We start from the raw sequence: 17,923 nt of genomic DNA, 5'->3' as shown, positions 1-17,923 counted from the left end.
AAACTTCCGTTCCCTCCACCATTGATGCACAGTGATGGCAGTCCGTACCATTTCCAGGATGGACTGCAGCAACTCAACAAGGCTCCCTCACCAACACCTTCCAAACTCGCCACCTCTACCACCTGGAAGGCTGAGGGAAGTAAATACATGGGAATGTCATCACTACCTGCAGGTTCCCCTCCATGCTGCACACCCGTTCTGACTTGAAACTATATTACTGTTGCTGGGTCAAAATCATGACCTCCCTCTCCAAAAGTACTATGGATGTCGCTACACCACATGACTGCACAAAGGTGGCTCACAACCATTTTCTCAAGGGTAATTAGGGAAGGGCAATAAATGCAGGTCTAGTCAGCAACACCCACATTGTGGATGGATTTTTAAAAAATTGCAATCTCCATCATAGGTGGCATCAAGCCATAGTGGCCTCATGCCAAGCAACATAGTCAAAAACCCTTGATTTTATGAAGGAGATCATCCTTCTGATTTACCGTGATTTCTATCAGCGTACTCACTACTGATTCAGTAAGCAAATTTAGCAAGACAGAACTCTGTTCCGATGCAGATTAACCCATTTAAGCAAACCCACCCGTAAATGTGTGATACAGAAAATAAAGTCGGAGGGCTTGGAAATAAAGTGAAATTCTTCCAGGGTTTGATTTCAAAACCAACTTTAAAATTTCTGCCTGTGATCCAATAAAAAAAACTTTTGAGTTTATGTTTGCATACATAGGAAAACAAGTGTGAAGCAGCCAGCCAGAATTCCGGAGATCACATACAGTTTATTCCACTGTGGATTCTTTAATTCATCCATTTAACATCCCAAGAGAATGATATACATTAAAATAAATATACGATCCTTAAAACTAAATATTTTATGAATACAGGAAATATCTGGCTGAATTATCACATACAACCCTTTGCATGATTCCTGAATAGCAGCTTTCCTTCTCAGAATGGGAAATTCAATCAGTCTAAATTTGGGAGCAACAATGAAAATCTCAAAAATAATCCCCTTCTGAGGGCAGTGAATGTTAATGCTACAATACGACTCGCTGCAACAAAAGATCACTTCACTAATGGCTCACTGAGGGACTCCTGCGGCAGAAAAGCTGCAAGTACAGCAACACTGTGCACTTCTGAATATAATTGCATGGATCAGAGAACAATGCAATGAAGATAGCTTTGTAGACCATTTACTTCAAAAAGCAATGAAGCTTACTATTTTCCCATTACATCAGCTAGATGTGACTTAATGAGCCCTCAGCCCCCTTTTCTGGCAATCCATCCCAGATACCGTTGATGCCCGAACCCTAAACTCGCCTTGCGTAATCCTGAAGAGGTCCCAACATATTTTCTAAATGTATGTTTGGGTTCACATTCACCGTGTCTTGTGTGTGTTTACTGAAGATCATCATTCACTACTCCGTACTCCAAGAAGGAGTGCTCGAACTGTGCCCTGCAAGCCCAGAAACCGTCACTGAATTTCGTAACACCATAGCAAATGATGACTTTAATCTGAATTTTCAAAATTGAAGCCAACTTGGGTTGGCACGAGATGGCTTACTGGCAAATTTAAACAAAACCGATTTGGCAACAGGTTGTTGCGTTGTATTTTTTTATGCATTTGACCTCTGCAGGCATTTCCCAGTAGCTTAAGAGACTGGAAGTGTAGACAACTCCAGAATGGCTTCTTCACATTGAAGCAATCAGATGCAGAGTATGTTTGCATAGTTGGCTCACCGTGCAGCTTACCCGCCACTAAAAGATTTAACCCAGAGTTTTAAAAGGCGCAGCACCCATCTGAACTGAATGCTTCCAATTTAGCAACAAGATGTACACAGGGCACATTTAATACTAGTTGAGTCCATATACCAAATAAAATGTGCAAATTTCAAGCCGCAGGAAGGAAACGCCTTTAAAAACTGTCAGCAAATCTACACCTGCTGGCTATTGGAAGCTTTCAAATAATTTGAAAAGTATTTAAATTAGTACTACTGAGTAAAGGTTCATGCTGGGAGTAGGGGATAGAATGAAATGAGGGCAGAGTTAGCCAAGGAGCCAGAATGTTGACTGAGTTGAATTGGAAATGGCTTAAGAATCCAATATCGCTGCAGTACATCTGGTCTGACACAGGAAACCCTCAATGTGCAGATCACAGGAAAGCTGACACGACAGCCAAGTACTGAGGGAGTGCTGCAATGTCAGAGGTTCCCTCTTTTGGGTGAAAGACTAAATGGAGGACCCTGCATTCCCTCTCAGTGTACACAGAGATCCCATGGGTAACGCTTCCCTCTCCATTCAACACCACTCAGAGCATTCTCTGGTGATCAGATTGCTGTTTTTGGGGAGATTGGTGTGCATAATTTGATTGCCATATTTTCTATGTTACGGCAATATTGCATCATCCACAAAGTGCTTTGAGATATCCCGAGGCTGCGAAAGGTTCTTCTGCTGGCAGTGACCAGATCCTAAAGCATTAAGATACATTGCACCCAAACTAAAGCATGTTCAAACCCTGAAATCCAGCTGCAGGAAGCAGTTTTGGTGAGCTAGGACAACAATCCAAGATGGTTAATTGAAGCAAATAATTCAAAACCTGGTAATCTATTCCACTTTTAAAAATATAAAGGAATCAACACAGCATATCGTTCTGAGACTGCATCAAAATGATCAACATAGTGTAGAAAGACCTCATCATGCAGACATGGCAGGCAATGCAGACTTGTCCAATTTATTAAATTGTTTTCAAAGACTGTTCCCACAGAGGATGTCAGGTTTGAGTGACAACATGCACATGATCCCCAACTGCCTGAAATAAATGTTTCTTGATCAAAATATTGGATTTAAAAACTACTTTTCTGCATTACCATAGTGGATGCACTTCGAAGGTACTTAACTGGTTGGCAAGTATTTGGGACATCCTGAGGCTATGGCAGGTGCTATATAAATCCAAGTCTTTCTTTCCCTAACGGCATTGGAAAAGCTAAGAGCAACAAAATTTCCTATTGTGTGTCAAACAAAAAGACACAAACCTCTTCAAACCGGTGAATACCGGTGTCAATTTGACGTGCGGTGATCTCACCTGCACACAGCCACCACCCATGGTCTCAAATTCCATCTCTATTGTGGAGTATGCAAGTAGGAATTGCAAGTACCTGCTCAAAGCACAGCATCAAGATTACAGTCTTCAGGTTAAAAGCATTTATATCATGGGTTGGACGGTTCAGCCCAGGAGACAAACTTGAGATTAATGTTTGTTGATATACAAGGCGGCGTGGACCCAGGTTCGATTCCAGTCTTGGGTCACTGTTTACGCAGAGTCTGCATGTTCTCTCCGTGTCTGCTTTCCTTCAAATGTTCCGGTTTCCTCCCACAAAGTCCCGAAAGACGTGATTGTTCGATGAATTGGATATTCTGCACTCTCCCTCAGTGTACCAGAACAAGTGTCGGAATGTGACGACTGAGGGATTTTCACAGTAACTTCATTGCAGTGTTAATGTAAGCCTACTTGTGACACTAATAAAGATTGTTAATTTTAAAAATGTTTGTTGATATACAGATTCAGTTGAATGTGTGTGTCATATATGCATAATACTCCCTTTAAACAGAAGCTATAGAAATTCCGGTGTGCAACAGCAACCACACAGCTGGTAACTGTGTGGAATCAATTAGCATGTTTCATACAATCATGCCCATGACAACCACAGAACCAATTTGGGGCATATTTTTGCTATGAGCAGTTACATCATCCAACGTCACAATGCTGAATCATGTTAATACCTCCAACTACTTCATTTCTTTTTTTATCTCAATCTTTCTATTGGATTGTCACACCTTCTATTTAACGCATCGTTTTACATGACATATTTGTGGTATGAACGTAGAGTCACAGGTGTCGTACCTGTGAGTAGCACTTTATACTATTCAATCAGGCAATCAGGGTGCGGTTCTGGTTTACACAAGAGAAGTAAAAAAATAAAAAGAAAGTTTGAAAAAGAGTCAACCATGGTGCAACAGGCTACGGTCATTGTACATATTTACAGTTGTCTGCTTTGTCTCCCTTCAGTGACTATGGGCCTTATTTGGCTGGTCTGCCAGTGCTGCCCTGTCTGTTGTTGGCCCTGGCTCGTCTTCTCCGTTTGTTGCCATTCTCTCTGGTCCTCCTTCTTCGGGTTTATCCGACTGCAGCTGTGCACCCAGCGGCTCACAAGCTTCTTGTGGGTTTTTACCCCTCCCTCTCTCTCCAACACCCCTCACCTTGCTATCCATGACTTTCCAGTCTCTCTCTCTCTCTCATCCCCCCCGTCCACACTCTTATTGGCTGTTGGCTCCAAACAGATCCTGGAACAAGTTGGTGAATGGCTATCATGTCTTGTGGAAGTCCTCATCCAACTCCCGGATGGACAGTTTGATTTTCTCCAGTTGGAGAAATTCTGACAGATCGGACAGCCAGTCTGCAGCTTTGGATGGTGCTGCTGATCGCCAGTCGAGCAGGATTGTTCGGTTGGCGATTAGATAGGCAAAGGCAAGGACGTTGGCCTCCTTCCCCATGAAGAGTTCTGGCTGGTCTGATACCCCAAAGATCGCCACTTCAGGCTTGGCTCCACCCTCTTCTCCACAACCTTGCACATTGCCTGAAAGAAGACTGTCCAGAACTCAACAAATCTGGGTCATGCCCAGAACATGTGGGTGTGGTTGGCCAGGCCTCCCTGGCACCGTTCACATTTATCCCTACCTCAAAGCTGAACCTGCTCATTCGGGTTTTGGTTAGGTGTGCTCTGTGCATCATTTTTAGCTGCATTTGGCTTAGCCTTGCACATGTGGAGGTGGAGTTTGCCTGTTCATTGCTTGGTTCCAGAGTCTCCACCCTATTTCTATCCTTCATTCTTCCTCCCATTTTCTCCCCCCATGCCTCATCCAGCGGGGAACATGCCTCTTCTAACAATAGCCCATAAAGGTCCCCACAGTTCCCCTTTTGCCCGCATCCAACAGCTTCTCTATCATGGAGAGTGTCTCGGTGTCCTTGGGTATGATGTCGCCGTCTTACGGAGGAAGTCTTTGAGCCCCAGGCACCGCCTCTTAAAGGTGGTACCCATTGTGGCTGGCGCGAACCTGTGGTTGTTGCAGATGGGGTGACGGTGGACATTTAAATCAGGCCAAAGTGTTGCCTTACTGGTTCCATGTCCAGAGTGTGGCTATTAGCTTGTAGAGTGCTTGGCTGGCAGGATGTGTGTTGCTGTGGCAAGGGCCCAGAGGAACATCCCTATGCAGGAACTCTCCTCCATCCTCATCAATTCGGTTTCTGGGTCCCTTACCCATCCCCTCACTCTTTCAGCTGTGGCCACCCCGTGGTAGCTTTGTAGGTTTGAGAGGGCCAGGCCCCCCATGCTTCTCTTTTCCTGCCAATCCTTTCAGGGGTTCCATGGACGTACACACAGTAACGGGCAATTTGGATCCCACAGTAGTGGGCTTGTTTAAACAGCAGTCCCTCCAGCTCAGCCCCTCTCCCTTGCGGGTTCACTGGGAACATTTCACTTCTGCTCTGGTTGAGATTGTAGCACGAGAAGGCTCCAAACTCTTTCAGCAGTTTCATGATCCCCTGCATGCTGCTTGATCCCCTGCATGCTGCTTTGGGCATTCGCGATGAAGAGGAGCAGATCATGCGCGTAGTGTGAGACTCTGTGCTCTCTGGATCAGCTTCCAACTTTTCACTGTTCTGAGGGCGATAGCCAGTGGTTCGCTCGCCAGGGCAAATAGGAGCAGAGTTAGCGGACATCCCTGCCTTGTGCAGCTGGAAGTATTTAGAGCTGGTGGTGATAGTCCACATGCTCACCATGGGAGCACTGTACAGAAGTTTCAACCAGTAGGTGAACCCTGCGCTGAGCCCAAACCAGTCCAGTACCTCTCGAGGTACTTTCATTCGACTTTGTCGAAGGCCTTTTCTGCGTCCTGGGAGATGATCAGCTTTGGTGTTCACTCCCTGGATGGGGTCATTATCACGTTCAGCAGTCTTCTGCCACCACCTCTGGCATGTAGTTTTCCAGTCGCGTCTACATTGAGCAGTGAAATGGGCCGATAAGACTCGGAGTGCCGCCAGTCCACCTCCAGTATGGAGTCGACCAGTTGTTGCCTAACTACCCTCTCCTGCCTGTTCTATTTGCTTTGTAGGCTATAATTTCACCCCTGACCATTGCCTCTAACACTTCCCAGAACGTCGAGAGTGAGACCTCCCCATTCTGGTTGTTGGTAATATATACACACCCCCCCCCCTCCCCCGGAGCTCTCATCCCCTAACAGGAATGGCAAGTCCGTCCCACCCATCCCTTCCTCACCCACAGCTGTCCTTCTCCCTCAGGTGTGTCTCTTGGAGGAAGATTATATCGGCTTTCATACATTTCAGGTGGGCGAAGACTCCGGATCTTTTCACTGGCCCGTTAAGTCCCCTGGCTTTCCATCGGACTATTCTGATGGGGGTTTTAATTATTAGACACCACCGGGGTGAGGGGCGTTCAGCATGGCGGCGACTCGGTAACCGCCAGTTCCTCAGACTCTGCGAGGAGTGGCCCCTCGATCAAACCAAGAAAGGCCGCGATCTCGCCGCTTTCATTCGGCAGCGAGTGACAAGATTTCCGGCGAGGGAAGAGCACCCAGATTACAGATCCAGAGAAATGTGATCAGATGTATGAAAGTTTGGCCAGAATCCATTCTGCTTATTATAAAAAGTACCCTCATCTCAGAAACACATGTTTTATTGGTGTAACAGTGGAAGAATGCCGAATGGTTCTTGCAACAGATAACATGAAACAAATGGAGGAAATGAAGAAATGTACGTGGAAAAAAACCACGAGAGAAGCTCACAGGCAAGCCAGACGACGTCACCAAGGAATATGTCGAACACAGTCACACCTTGTTAGTATTGCTGCTTAGATCTTTCTGAACATGACTTTTTTTAATTGTGCAAACATTGGGTGGAAATAAAAATAGTAGATAATTTAAAACAAAAGAAGAAAAAAATTATTAGTCCAGGTGAAAACGCAGACCCAGCTCCAGAATTTCTACAGTGCACCACCGAAGTGTCTCAGTAATCGTCTTCAGCTGTGACTGAAATACAGTCAAACTCACCAGAGGGCGCCGGAATCAATGCAAGCCGATATTTAGGAAGGCTGCAGCAGTAAAGCAGTTTTAATTTTCAGCACAGCCAGCATCACTGCAGACCCTCCAAAAACAAGTGGGTAGGTTGTAACATTTGATAACCAACTTTATATATTAGATTTTTGTAAATTAAAAAGATTTGGATGCTCGTTTCTTTCCAGGTTAATGATGTTTCATACCCAATTGCACTGAAATTGTGAAGGTTTAATTAGTGACTTCAGGATAGGTAATTAAGTTCACTGATTCACAAAGGTCTTCACGCGGAAGAGTCATAAAATGCACATTTACAATGAGCTGGATTCAACTCAACAGATTTGTATGCAGCAAATGAAACAAAACCAGTTCATCAATTGGAAATTTGAAACAGAGTCCAGCTCTATTGTGCTCCAAAAACCAAGTACAATGCAGCCCCAAGTGAAATTATTCAGTGGGCAGCAGTCATTCTGCAGTGACTTTGAGACAGGTAATCAATCTCAGGCCCAGCATTACAACGTGGGGCATTTATTTACTGGAACCATTTTCCCTCTCAAGAGACTATTTGCAATGGTTTGATTTTTCAGTTATCAATTTAACGAGATTAATGTCTCAGACTATGCTATCACTGAGCAGATATTAATCATCCTGCCGATTACAAAAATGTCTCAAATATAAAACTATAATTTCTCTCAAATTGAGTTAAAATTAAGTTTGAGGTCTGACCCAAGATGAAGGCATACAGTTTACTCACAATTTGTGGTCGACACTGTAAATACCAAGGGGCTGGAAGCTGTTAGGTCAAAATTGTTCAACTCAAAAAAAAAACCTAAACAAGGAAATACCTTTTAAGGACAATTTTTAAAAAATTATAATCCATTGAAAGACGGTCAGGGAATCATAAGAAATCATTTATTTTTCCAATTAAAGGGCCAATTTAGCGTGGCCAATCCACCTACCCTGCACATCTTTGGGTTGTGGGGGCGAAACCCACGCAGACACGGGGAGAATGTGCAAACTCCACACGGACAGTGACCCAGGGCCGGGATCGAACCCAGGTCCTCAACGCCGTGAGGCAGCCGTGCTAACCCACTGCGCCACCATGCCGCCCTGGAACTATTAGAAATCCTAATGGCAAATTGCAACTCAACTTTAAATCCACGTTTATATTTAAAAACACATTGTTTGTAGTGCACAAAATGGCTGCCTATATTTGTATATAATTTTTTTTTTAAATTTAGATTACCCAATTATTTTTTCCAATTAAGGGGCAATTTAGCGTGTCCAATCCACCTACTCTGCACATTTTTGGGTTGTGGGGGCGAAACCCACGCAGACACGGGGAGAATGTGCAAACTCCACACGGACAGTGACCCAGAGCCGGGATCGAACCTGGGACCTCAGCGCCGTGAGGCGGTTGTGCTAACCACTAGGCCACCGTGCTGCCCTTATTTGGATATAATTTACTGAAGCTTTTAATCTTGCTCTTGGAAATTACCAAAGTATTGCAGCGGCCGTGAAACATTAAGAATTTGACACAAAAATACCGACCATCACACCAGAGGGAATAAGACCTACGACCACCAAAGCAAACTGTAATACTAAGTCACTACCTGCCCCTTTCACTCTTTCAGTTGTTACACTGGTACCAAGTTAGTAGGTACTGGGCTTGCACAGCTGGGCATGGCATTAAAGCTCCTCCTGTAAAAGTAAGTCCCTATTGTACTCACTGTAAAGGTTAAACTGCTGGTTAGGGCAAGAAGCAAACCTGCTGAAATAATGCAGCAGCATTCAGTACAAATCCTATCTATACATAACTTCACATGCATCCATTTTCAGATCAGTTGTCAACATATTGAAATACCCACAAATGCGCTGTTTCTGATTGAAATGTTTATGTCTTCCTCCAAAACAAAAGTTAAAAAAAAACATTCTGCAGAGTCAAGATCCGAGTTTACTTTGTGAGCAAATTTTCTGTAATGAGTGTTAGCAACTCTGGATTATTTTTCAATACTTGTACCTGTTAGAATCAAACAGTCTTATGTTAAATGCTCAATAATTTCAATGAAATGTAACCAAAATCGTACAAGATACACACTACTGCACCGGTTTGGGATCAACATTTTCTTCATCTCATTTTCAATGGCTTCAATAGATTTCCAGCTTGATGCTGATCATTGACAGCTCCAAGCAACAGGTTCACACACATCAGACATGAGGTTATGACTCTGCTCTCAACACATTTCACCGTGGATGGTTGCTGGAGATGCAAGCCAGTCCAGACTAAAATGTGCTGAAATACACCATAACCAGTCCCAAGCTGCAATATCCTTTTAATATTAACATGAAAATGGCGCAGTCCTGAAAGGCACCAATTAGATTGGTTGACTTAAGTCAAGGGTCATGTCATGGGTGCTGCAATTTGTCTCAGTCAATCCAAAGAAAGGAACATCAGTTCAGGTTTCCATTAAGGTCTGGGATTCTTTCACCACTTGCCCACTGAAGCATTTGGACAGGACATATGTGCTGCATCAAACATGGTTTGCTTCTCAAAGCATCCCACACTGGATCATGGATGGTAGATAAACTGGCAATTAAACTGCGAGATGAGAAGTTGTGCTGGGCAGAGATGAAACAATGGTCGGTTAAAGTGGCTGCTTACATTTGTTTGCACTCCAACTTTCTTCCCTACACAAACCGCAAAATCGCACTCCCGGAACGGATCGGAATGACAGAGATACAAATCCAAGTAGCGTTTTATCAAGATTAATTGCTCTTATGTCTGGTTAATATTTGTAAGCCATTTAACCAACATGCATCATCATATTTCCATGTTCCCAAGTGAGCTGTATGAAGAGCAACTTCCATTGTGACGATCAGTTAGCAGGAGCACCACAGTTATCTTATAGACATTCATCACCAGACTTGATCAATGATCACTTTAGATGACAAAATCATTACTATTGTTTATTAAAAATACTTCCAGACTTCTGTATTTAAAAAGCAAAATTCTTATCACCAAGAGATATGCTTTGACAATTCACGGTATCAACAGGCTACACCAATGTTGGAGGCACCAAGGGCTGCCAAACCTCTAGGAATGGCCTGCAGTTATGAGGAACAGCAGATTAATCGCAGAGACGCTGATGGGAGCAACCCAGGAGAAAAATCATAGGAGCATTAAAAAAATGTTTATTATTCAATTAATATTATCTTTCATTAATTAGTTGTAAAACTATTAGAAATAGGTGAAAAGGCTGTTTGATTGGGCAGGGTGATTGGAGGCGAGAGTCTTGGGATGAATCCTTTAGGAATTATTCCAACCAAATTTCGTAACACTAGGCAGTAGTTCGTTCATTGAAATGAGGCCTTTAACAAACAGCAAACCAAAATGAATCCTACCTTCTCGCTATGTAATAGAACACCGGATTCCCTGTTTTCGATGTTCCAGCCTGGTAAAAGATGTTAAGTGTTTTTAAAGCCTTGAACTCCTCCTTTTCATGCACTTGATGCCTGGAAAATTAAAATACCAATGTGTTCAAAATTTCTGGGTTGCAAACATTCATCACGAAAGAATGAAGAAACTGATTTCCCATTTGTGTTTCTACGGCCTCAACCAAGGTAATATGCAAGTTCCTGCTGCTGTAATTTCTTCCCAAGTCACTCGTAACCTGCTGACAGTAAAGGCACAGCAAAAAGACTTTGCAGATAAATGCGCCATCCAGTGTTGGACTAAGGCACAGACTAGGAAATTGCCAAGCCAGATTATCTCAACTGGAGCAGCGTAACTGACTGCAGTGCCCACGGATGGAGGGAAAGGGTGGTGAGCACTAAAGAAATCAGCCAGGGTCCCCACGCCTGGCCATTGTTGTGGATGTTAGCCGAGGATGAGATCAGGCTGGACTGCTGGCAGCACAATTCCCGTATAAAGCCACTTGAGGAAATGCGTTTCAAGCATTTGTGAAAACATATTTCAAACACCAGACAATACCATCAGAATATTGAAGTGAAAGATGTAAGGAACCCTGCAACAAAGGTGCTGTAAATGTTACTTCCGAGTTATTGTGGATGCAGGCAAACTCAAATTCCAGAAATTCTCATGAATGGGAGACAATATGGTTGTACTCGAAGAGTTAGTTTGAAAGCAGTCTTTTCAGTATTTCAATTTGCATAGAAGGAAACATGACACACAAATGATATCCTAATGCACATGAAAAAGCAGAGTATATTCAGAGCAAATCAACATGATTTTATACAAGGAAAATCCGGTTTGTCAAATGTATTAGTTTTTGAGTAATGATGGAGAGTGCATGACTTCTCTCAGGTGCCACACAAAAGATTAATGCACAAGGAAGGGGGCTCATAGGGTTAGGTTGATAAATTAACATGGATAGAGAGCTGGTTAATGGACAGGGATAAGACACATTTATCATCCCTGGCTCTGATACCACATCCCCAGTCCGGATCTTCATTATTTCCTTCTCCGCAGCTGGTGCGCCAGCATGCGGCCGCCTTCTCCCCATACTCACATTGCACCCCTCTTGCCCTACGCAGTTACCCTACCGCCCTCCCCGTTGTCAGCCTGTCAAATTGCCCCTGCAACTTTTTCCTCCTCGCCAATCCCTCCAGGGTGGCCACCCTCGAATATTCCCTGTCCATCTCCACTATCGCGCTCACTAGACTGTCATGTTCCGCCCTCCTTTCCTCATTCGCACCGCCATCGTCCCGCCAGCATCCTCGAGACGTACCTCGTGGCACTCACACCTTCCACTCCTTCAGGCAGGCCCACTATTCGCAGGTTCTGCCTTCTCGAGGCATTCCCCTGCTCCTCCACCTTTGCCCTCAGCCTTTTACAAAGGTTTCATAGGAGCCCCACCTCCACCTCCAGAGCCACCACAGGATTGCTGTGGTCTGAGATCACTCCTTCAATCTCCCGAATCTGTGACCTCTGCACCTCTCCATCTGCTCCAAAGTACTCTTGAGGGGTGCCACAGCTTCTGCAATGACCTTTGCATGATCCTCATGCATTTATTTCCTCTGTTTATGGAATTCCTCCTTGATAAACGTCATCAGTTCCTGTATCTGGGACCTTACAGCTTGCCCCTCCCCCGCCTGCATGCTGGAAGAGACTGTCTGTGAAGCACAAGACTGTTCCAGCCAAACCTCTCACTGTTTTCTGCCGAGTCCAGTGATCAGAGGACATACCATTCCAGGGGTAAACTACTCCTCTAACATTCATTTATGCCTTTTCATCAAAATTCCACCCGGATCTGGGTAAAAAGAGCCCTTTTCTGTGACTTTGAACAGGAACAGCCATTTACGTGACCAATCACTCCACGGTCACAAGCGGAAGTCGATTGACAGGACAGATATTGAGGTATATGTTTCCCCAAGTTGGAGAATCAAAAACAAGGGGGCGCAGTTTCAGTATAAAAAGCCAATCATTTAGGAGTGAGATGAGGAGAAATTTCTTCACTCACAAGGTTGCACATCTTTGGAATTCTCTATGCCAGAAGGGTGCGGGCCAAGTGTTATGGACAGGAGGTTGGGTGGGGTTCAAACGTAAATAGCACTAACATTGCCTCTCACCGCCTACCTGTAAACAGAAAGGTGTTTTCACTCGTTTCCTTCATCATAAGCAGTTACATTATTTCCCAACCCCTTAGATTTGGTGTGATCCAATTTTCTATTAATAACTCCACAGAAAATTTGAGATAGGATAAAAGGGTTAGTTTATTTGCACATAATGAAAAGGATTCTCAAAAAAAACCCTCAAATGCAGATAGTAAAGAAAGGGATAGAGAAAATAAAGATTTACAGTAGAGACCACAGAGGAAAGATATGTGGGTTCCAGAGTCCAAAGGAATTTCCTTCACTGAGATAGGTGGGCTGAAAGCCAATGCTGGATAATTCACTTTTCCACTAGGGTTGACTTCACACCACGAGATAGGCTTGCTGAGATGAATCGGCCCTGCAGTGCAGGATAAATCAGCACCGAATTTCCAGTAGATGCAGAGTAGATAGGGCCAGGTATTTCAACTGGGCACAGCTTCTTGTTTGCAAAGTTCCAGGTTAGATGGTGAACAGCAGACTGAGCTATGGAGTTCAGCAAGGCAACATCACTTTTTCCACAAGTAAGAGGCCAATGTCACATGACTTCCACCTCTCCTCCAGATCTTTGACAAGGGATGTGTATCCATCATCTGGATTCCAAAAACTGTTAAAAAATCTCCACCAGGAGGAACTGAAAGGAAGATTATGGGCCCTTTGTCTTAGCAGACAACCCATTCCCTGTTGGCCAACTGGGTTCAATGCAGATGGCCTTTGAATTTGGGCTGTGCAGTGCACAGGCGATTTTTAGTGAAAGCTCAGAGATAAGAAGGTGCAAATTTTCCTGAAACTGCCAGGCAGCTTCTTTTGTTTGGCCGTCACAGACAGACCTAGCTTCAACCATTTTAAAGATCTTTGCTCAGTTTAAAAATGTTAGAAATAGCCATGAGCACGGCTGCCTACAGCCGCTAGGACCTGGGTTCGATCCCGGCCCCAGGTCACTGTCTGTGTGAAGTTTGCACATTTTCCCAGTGTCTGTTTGGTTTCACCTCCACAATCCAAAAATGTGAAAGTTATGTGGATTGGCCATGCTAAATTGCCCCTTAATTAGAACAAAAAATAATGGAGTACTCTAAATTTATATTAAAGAAAAGAAATAGCCAATAGGATATCTATCTGTGGTGGTTTCTCAAGGAATCAAGGGATTCGGACAATTACAGCCCATGATCAGCCATGATCACACTGAATGACAGAGCAGGCTTGGCAGGTCATGTAGTCTTCACCTGATCATATTGTGTTCGGTCTTTAAATGGTAACGACACAGTTCAGACAGAAAGCTTCGCACTTAGGTCTTTACGAAAAATGCATACATGATTGCTTACCTAGTCATGAATTCTTCAAACTTGGAGCTGGTGAGGTTGAGGCTGGACCAATGAGTGTCAGCTACTGGTTTATGCTCAGGAGGCCCCAGGTAGGCTAACAAAGTAGCCATCTTGTCAAACGGTCTTCTCCCTACAGCTTTGTGGTCCCTAAGAACAATACATAATAAATGCAACCCTTTGATAAGTTTATAGCTTAAATCAGTGCAAGATTGAAATGCAGTTTATTAAGAATTCAAGAATTAGAAACAGCTCCTGCAATATCGTATATAGCAAATGCTTTACTTCATGCACGCTGATGACTATGTGGTGCACCTCACTTCATTAAAACATTTCAATGGCAACATGCATCAGGACAAAAATCTAAAAAGTTGTGGCGATTGTCATTTGTGCATATTCCTATAAATGTTTTAAATTGTAAATTCTGATGTCCGTGTGTATAATTGCAATCATAAACTCATTGCTGTAATTACAGTCACCCCCCCCCCCCCCTCCACAACACCCTTCCAGCCCCTGCAGTGCCCCAATATGAGAAGGAATTAATTACAACCTGACAAGTTTAGCTAGCCAATTAGAAGTGTGGGCATTGACGTTATTGGTAGAATTAATTTTAAAAAGGACAGAATGCATGACTTGGTTCTGAGCAACATTTGCATTCTCTGTTTCAATTATTTCCCCTTTTCTCCCTAATCCCACTTCACAAAGAGATGACACTTGGGTTGTGCAGTGACACAGGAAGCCAGTCTTTCACATCATTTTTTACAACATGCAAGGAAAACAAGGAACTTCATTTATTGATGAAGCCACATCTTGTTGCAGCTTTTCATTGTGCACTTATCAGAACAATCAGAGAGAGTGGTGGGTATAGAATGCACTGCCAGCAGAGGTGGTGGAGTCAGAGTCATTAGGGACACTTAAGCTACTCTTAGACAGACACATGGACAGCAGTAAATTGAAGGGATGTAGGTTTGGTTGATCTTAGATTAGGATAAATGGTCGGCACAACATCGTGGGCTGAAGGGCCTGTACTGTTCTATGTTCCAATACTAATGTCAGGGCCAGCATCAACTTTATACTGTATGAGGGTGCTGATTGGTTGGCAAATGGTCTCTGATTGGTAGAGGCATTGCCATGGAAAATGCATCAGTTGATGATGACCTACAGTTAATTGCTGAGCATTGTTTGAAATTTAAACCAGGCAGCTTGGCTCTCATTGGACAAGGCATTGAATTGTGGAACGAATCAGTGAACGGTCATCTCTTATTTTTTTTAGCTGAATCAGGTGCAGTGTTCCTTATGTCTGCAAAGAACAGAGTCCTGTGTATACATGTGGCTTCCAGTACACACAAATGTACCACTTTGCAACTGACAGGTTATTTTTTGGCACAGAGGTCATTTAGCAAATGTTGTTCAATTGCAATTGCAAAATCACATTTAATGTTGGACACAGTGTTTTGGGTTTTGCAAGCACTGGCTAGTTGGCTATGGTCTGGATTTAGTCCGGTCCAAACAGCAGAAGGGATACTTTTAGTCAATGGAAATTTAGTTTCGCAAACACTTGCTGACCATTCCCTTTCAGTGAGTTTCTTGTGTGTAGGATCAAATTTGATTGGAAAATTTAATTGCAAGAGGAAAAATAGTTTTTCACATACCTATTACTGGAGAGGTACTGCCCAATTTTCTCCTGATTGTTCCACAGTAACCTGTGCAAAGCGAGAACATTCCCATCACTGATGAACGAAAGGCTGTGATTAACTGTGTCAGAGGCTGGGCAGTCAGACGCTATGTCCAGAAAAAACCTTCCAAGGGGTTGGAGTGAGGACATAGTTTGGGGTGGGGAAGGAAAGAAGAAAATATGAAAATATGTTGATATATCTCGATATATATTGAAACAAACATTACAGTAAAACATACTCAAATGGAAAAACCAACAGACAAATCACTAGCATAGTGAGCTCCCAACCTCACGCTGAGAGTGGGTAAAGATGTACATGTCATGCAGCAGAAAAAAGACACAACAAATTGGTAACAAAGCTTTCCTTCACACGAGCTGCCCAGGTTTAATACTACTGCCCGGTTTGCTCTCCTTAATCTTCAAGATTCCTCTTTCACAAATCTCTCTCAAATATATTCTAAAGCTTCACAAATCCAGTTGATGATTTTTCCCTGTGGCTCTCATCAAATTCCAATGTAATTTCAGGACTTTTTGAGGAGGAGTTTCAAAGTTTGCGCCTTCTTATTTTCCTACAGACTGATGTACAGGGCTGCTCGAAAGCAACCAATGGATTTGCTGTGTTTGCTTTTGGCACATTCCATGTGTAATAAGTAGTTCTAAAATTGCTGTGCAACAAAGTAAATTAATAGAAACAGCAAACTTCACTTAATTTTCTTTTTTTTTCTTTACAAATGTAGAGTACCCAATTTTTTTCCAATTAAAGGGAAATTTAGCGTGGCCAATCCACCTACACTGCACAACTGTGGGTTGTGGGGGCAAAACCCACGCAAACTCCACATAGACAGTGTCCCAGAGTCGGGATTGAACCTGGGACCTCAGCGCCTTGAGGCAGCATTGCTAACCACTGCGCCACCGTGCTGCCAATTAATTTTCTTATTTAAGCAATTGAAGGTTTAAATTCGGGAAACAATGTGTAATATTGATCATTGAAGTATAACTATCAAAAGTTTCTTAACATAGAACGCTAACTCAAATAACAATTTGGTTATAGCAGCAAAGAGAAAACAGGAAAGAACACATTTTCCACTTGCAAAGCACTGACGTACAGAAACAGTCCACTCTGCCCACAGGTCATGGTGGTGTTTATGCTGCAAATGAGCTTCCTCCCTCATGATCTCACCCCATCGTAATATCCTTCTATTCCTTTCTCCCTCTTACACTTATCTAGATACACTTATCTAGTTTGCCATAGAGTCCATCCATGGAACTCACCATGTGATAGCAAGTTCTTCATTTGCTTATTTTTAAACTGCGTCCCCTACATCTCAGCACTGGAGAGTCATCATACAGACTCGAAACATTAACTTTTCTCTCTCCACAGATGCTGCCTGACGTGCTGAGTTTATCCAGCATTTTATTTCAGATTTCCAACATTTGCAGTATTTTGCTTTTATTTTCCTGGTCTCTCCCATCAGGAGAAACATCCTCGCAGCATCCACCGTTAAGTCCACTCAGGATACAATATGTTTCAACAAGATCACTTCTCATTCCAAACTCACCGATGGTTTGCAACACCTTGCACTGTGAAGAGATCGCTGCCTACAAGGACCTCAACCTCAGCAGCGAAGATCCACAAATCTCTCACACCTCCCTGTTATTTTTAATTCTTTCTTTATCCCTCTACCGTATGTTTGTTCGTGTGTTTGGGTGGAGGTGGGACCGGGTTTTGGGAAGGTAGACTAGTAGACCATTGTTCCATTATATGTTCATCTTTTACTCTTGTTATAAATAAAGAGTTTGTTAATGTTTTACTTATAAATCTGGTGCCTGTAACTCATTGGAGCAGTCAAGGGTTAAAGATCAAGAGTTAAAGATCTCAGGAAAATACATAAAGTATTCGTTAATTCACTTATGTTGCGACTCTGGTGTCTGTGGGGCTCGAACTAACCGTACACTCGCCCAGGGTGTCGTAACAACAGACAACGTACAGGCACTTGGGAGTTCATTCCCAGGACAATACTAAGAGCTCTTCCTTAAATAAACCCTCACGGTCACAGTGTAATCACCAGAGCTCTGAATAAGAGACACGCAGCCAGTACACAGAGGAGTAGACTCGGTGCAGAAAATAGGTTGGAGGAAGAAATGCCAAGCTTCGAAACAGTGCTTCGTAGTTGAGATTCATGAAGTTTCT

At 43.3% G+C, this 17,923-nt stretch overlaps 1 protein-coding gene and 1 long non-coding RNA gene across 18 annotated transcripts in view; one reads left to right on the top strand and one right to left on the bottom strand.

The window, feature by feature from the left end:
* The window catches only part of nf1a (neurofibromin 1a), a 330,336-nt gene that overhangs the window by 149,573 nt on the left and 162,840 nt on the right, over positions 1–17,923 (bottom strand). For all 17 annotated transcript variants that reach the window (XM_038814507.1, XM_038814511.1, XM_038814513.1 and 14 more), the window contains 3 exons: positions 15,710–15,856; positions 14,061–14,207; positions 10,531–10,641 (listed from right to left, as the gene is read on the bottom strand). In XM_038814507.1, the coding sequence (XP_038670435.1) occupies positions 10,531–10,641; positions 14,061–14,207; positions 15,710–15,856 (405 nt within the window). The remainder of the gene's footprint in view (positions 1–10,530; positions 10,642–14,060; positions 14,208–15,709; positions 15,857–17,923) is intronic.
* Positions 6,905–17,551, top strand: LOC119975051. Its single transcript, XR_005462647.1, has 2 exons — positions 6,905–7,235; positions 17,156–17,551. It is a non-coding gene; the product is annotated as an uncharacterized LOC119975051 (long non-coding RNA).

The sequence above is a fragment of the Scyliorhinus canicula genome, chromosome 12 (assembly GCF_902713615.1).
Source record: "Scyliorhinus canicula chromosome 12, sScyCan1.1, whole genome shotgun sequence".
NCBI lineage: Eukaryota > Metazoa > Chordata > Chondrichthyes > Carcharhiniformes > Scyliorhinidae > Scyliorhinus > Scyliorhinus canicula.
This window is presented reverse-complemented; position numbering and strand designations above follow the sequence as displayed.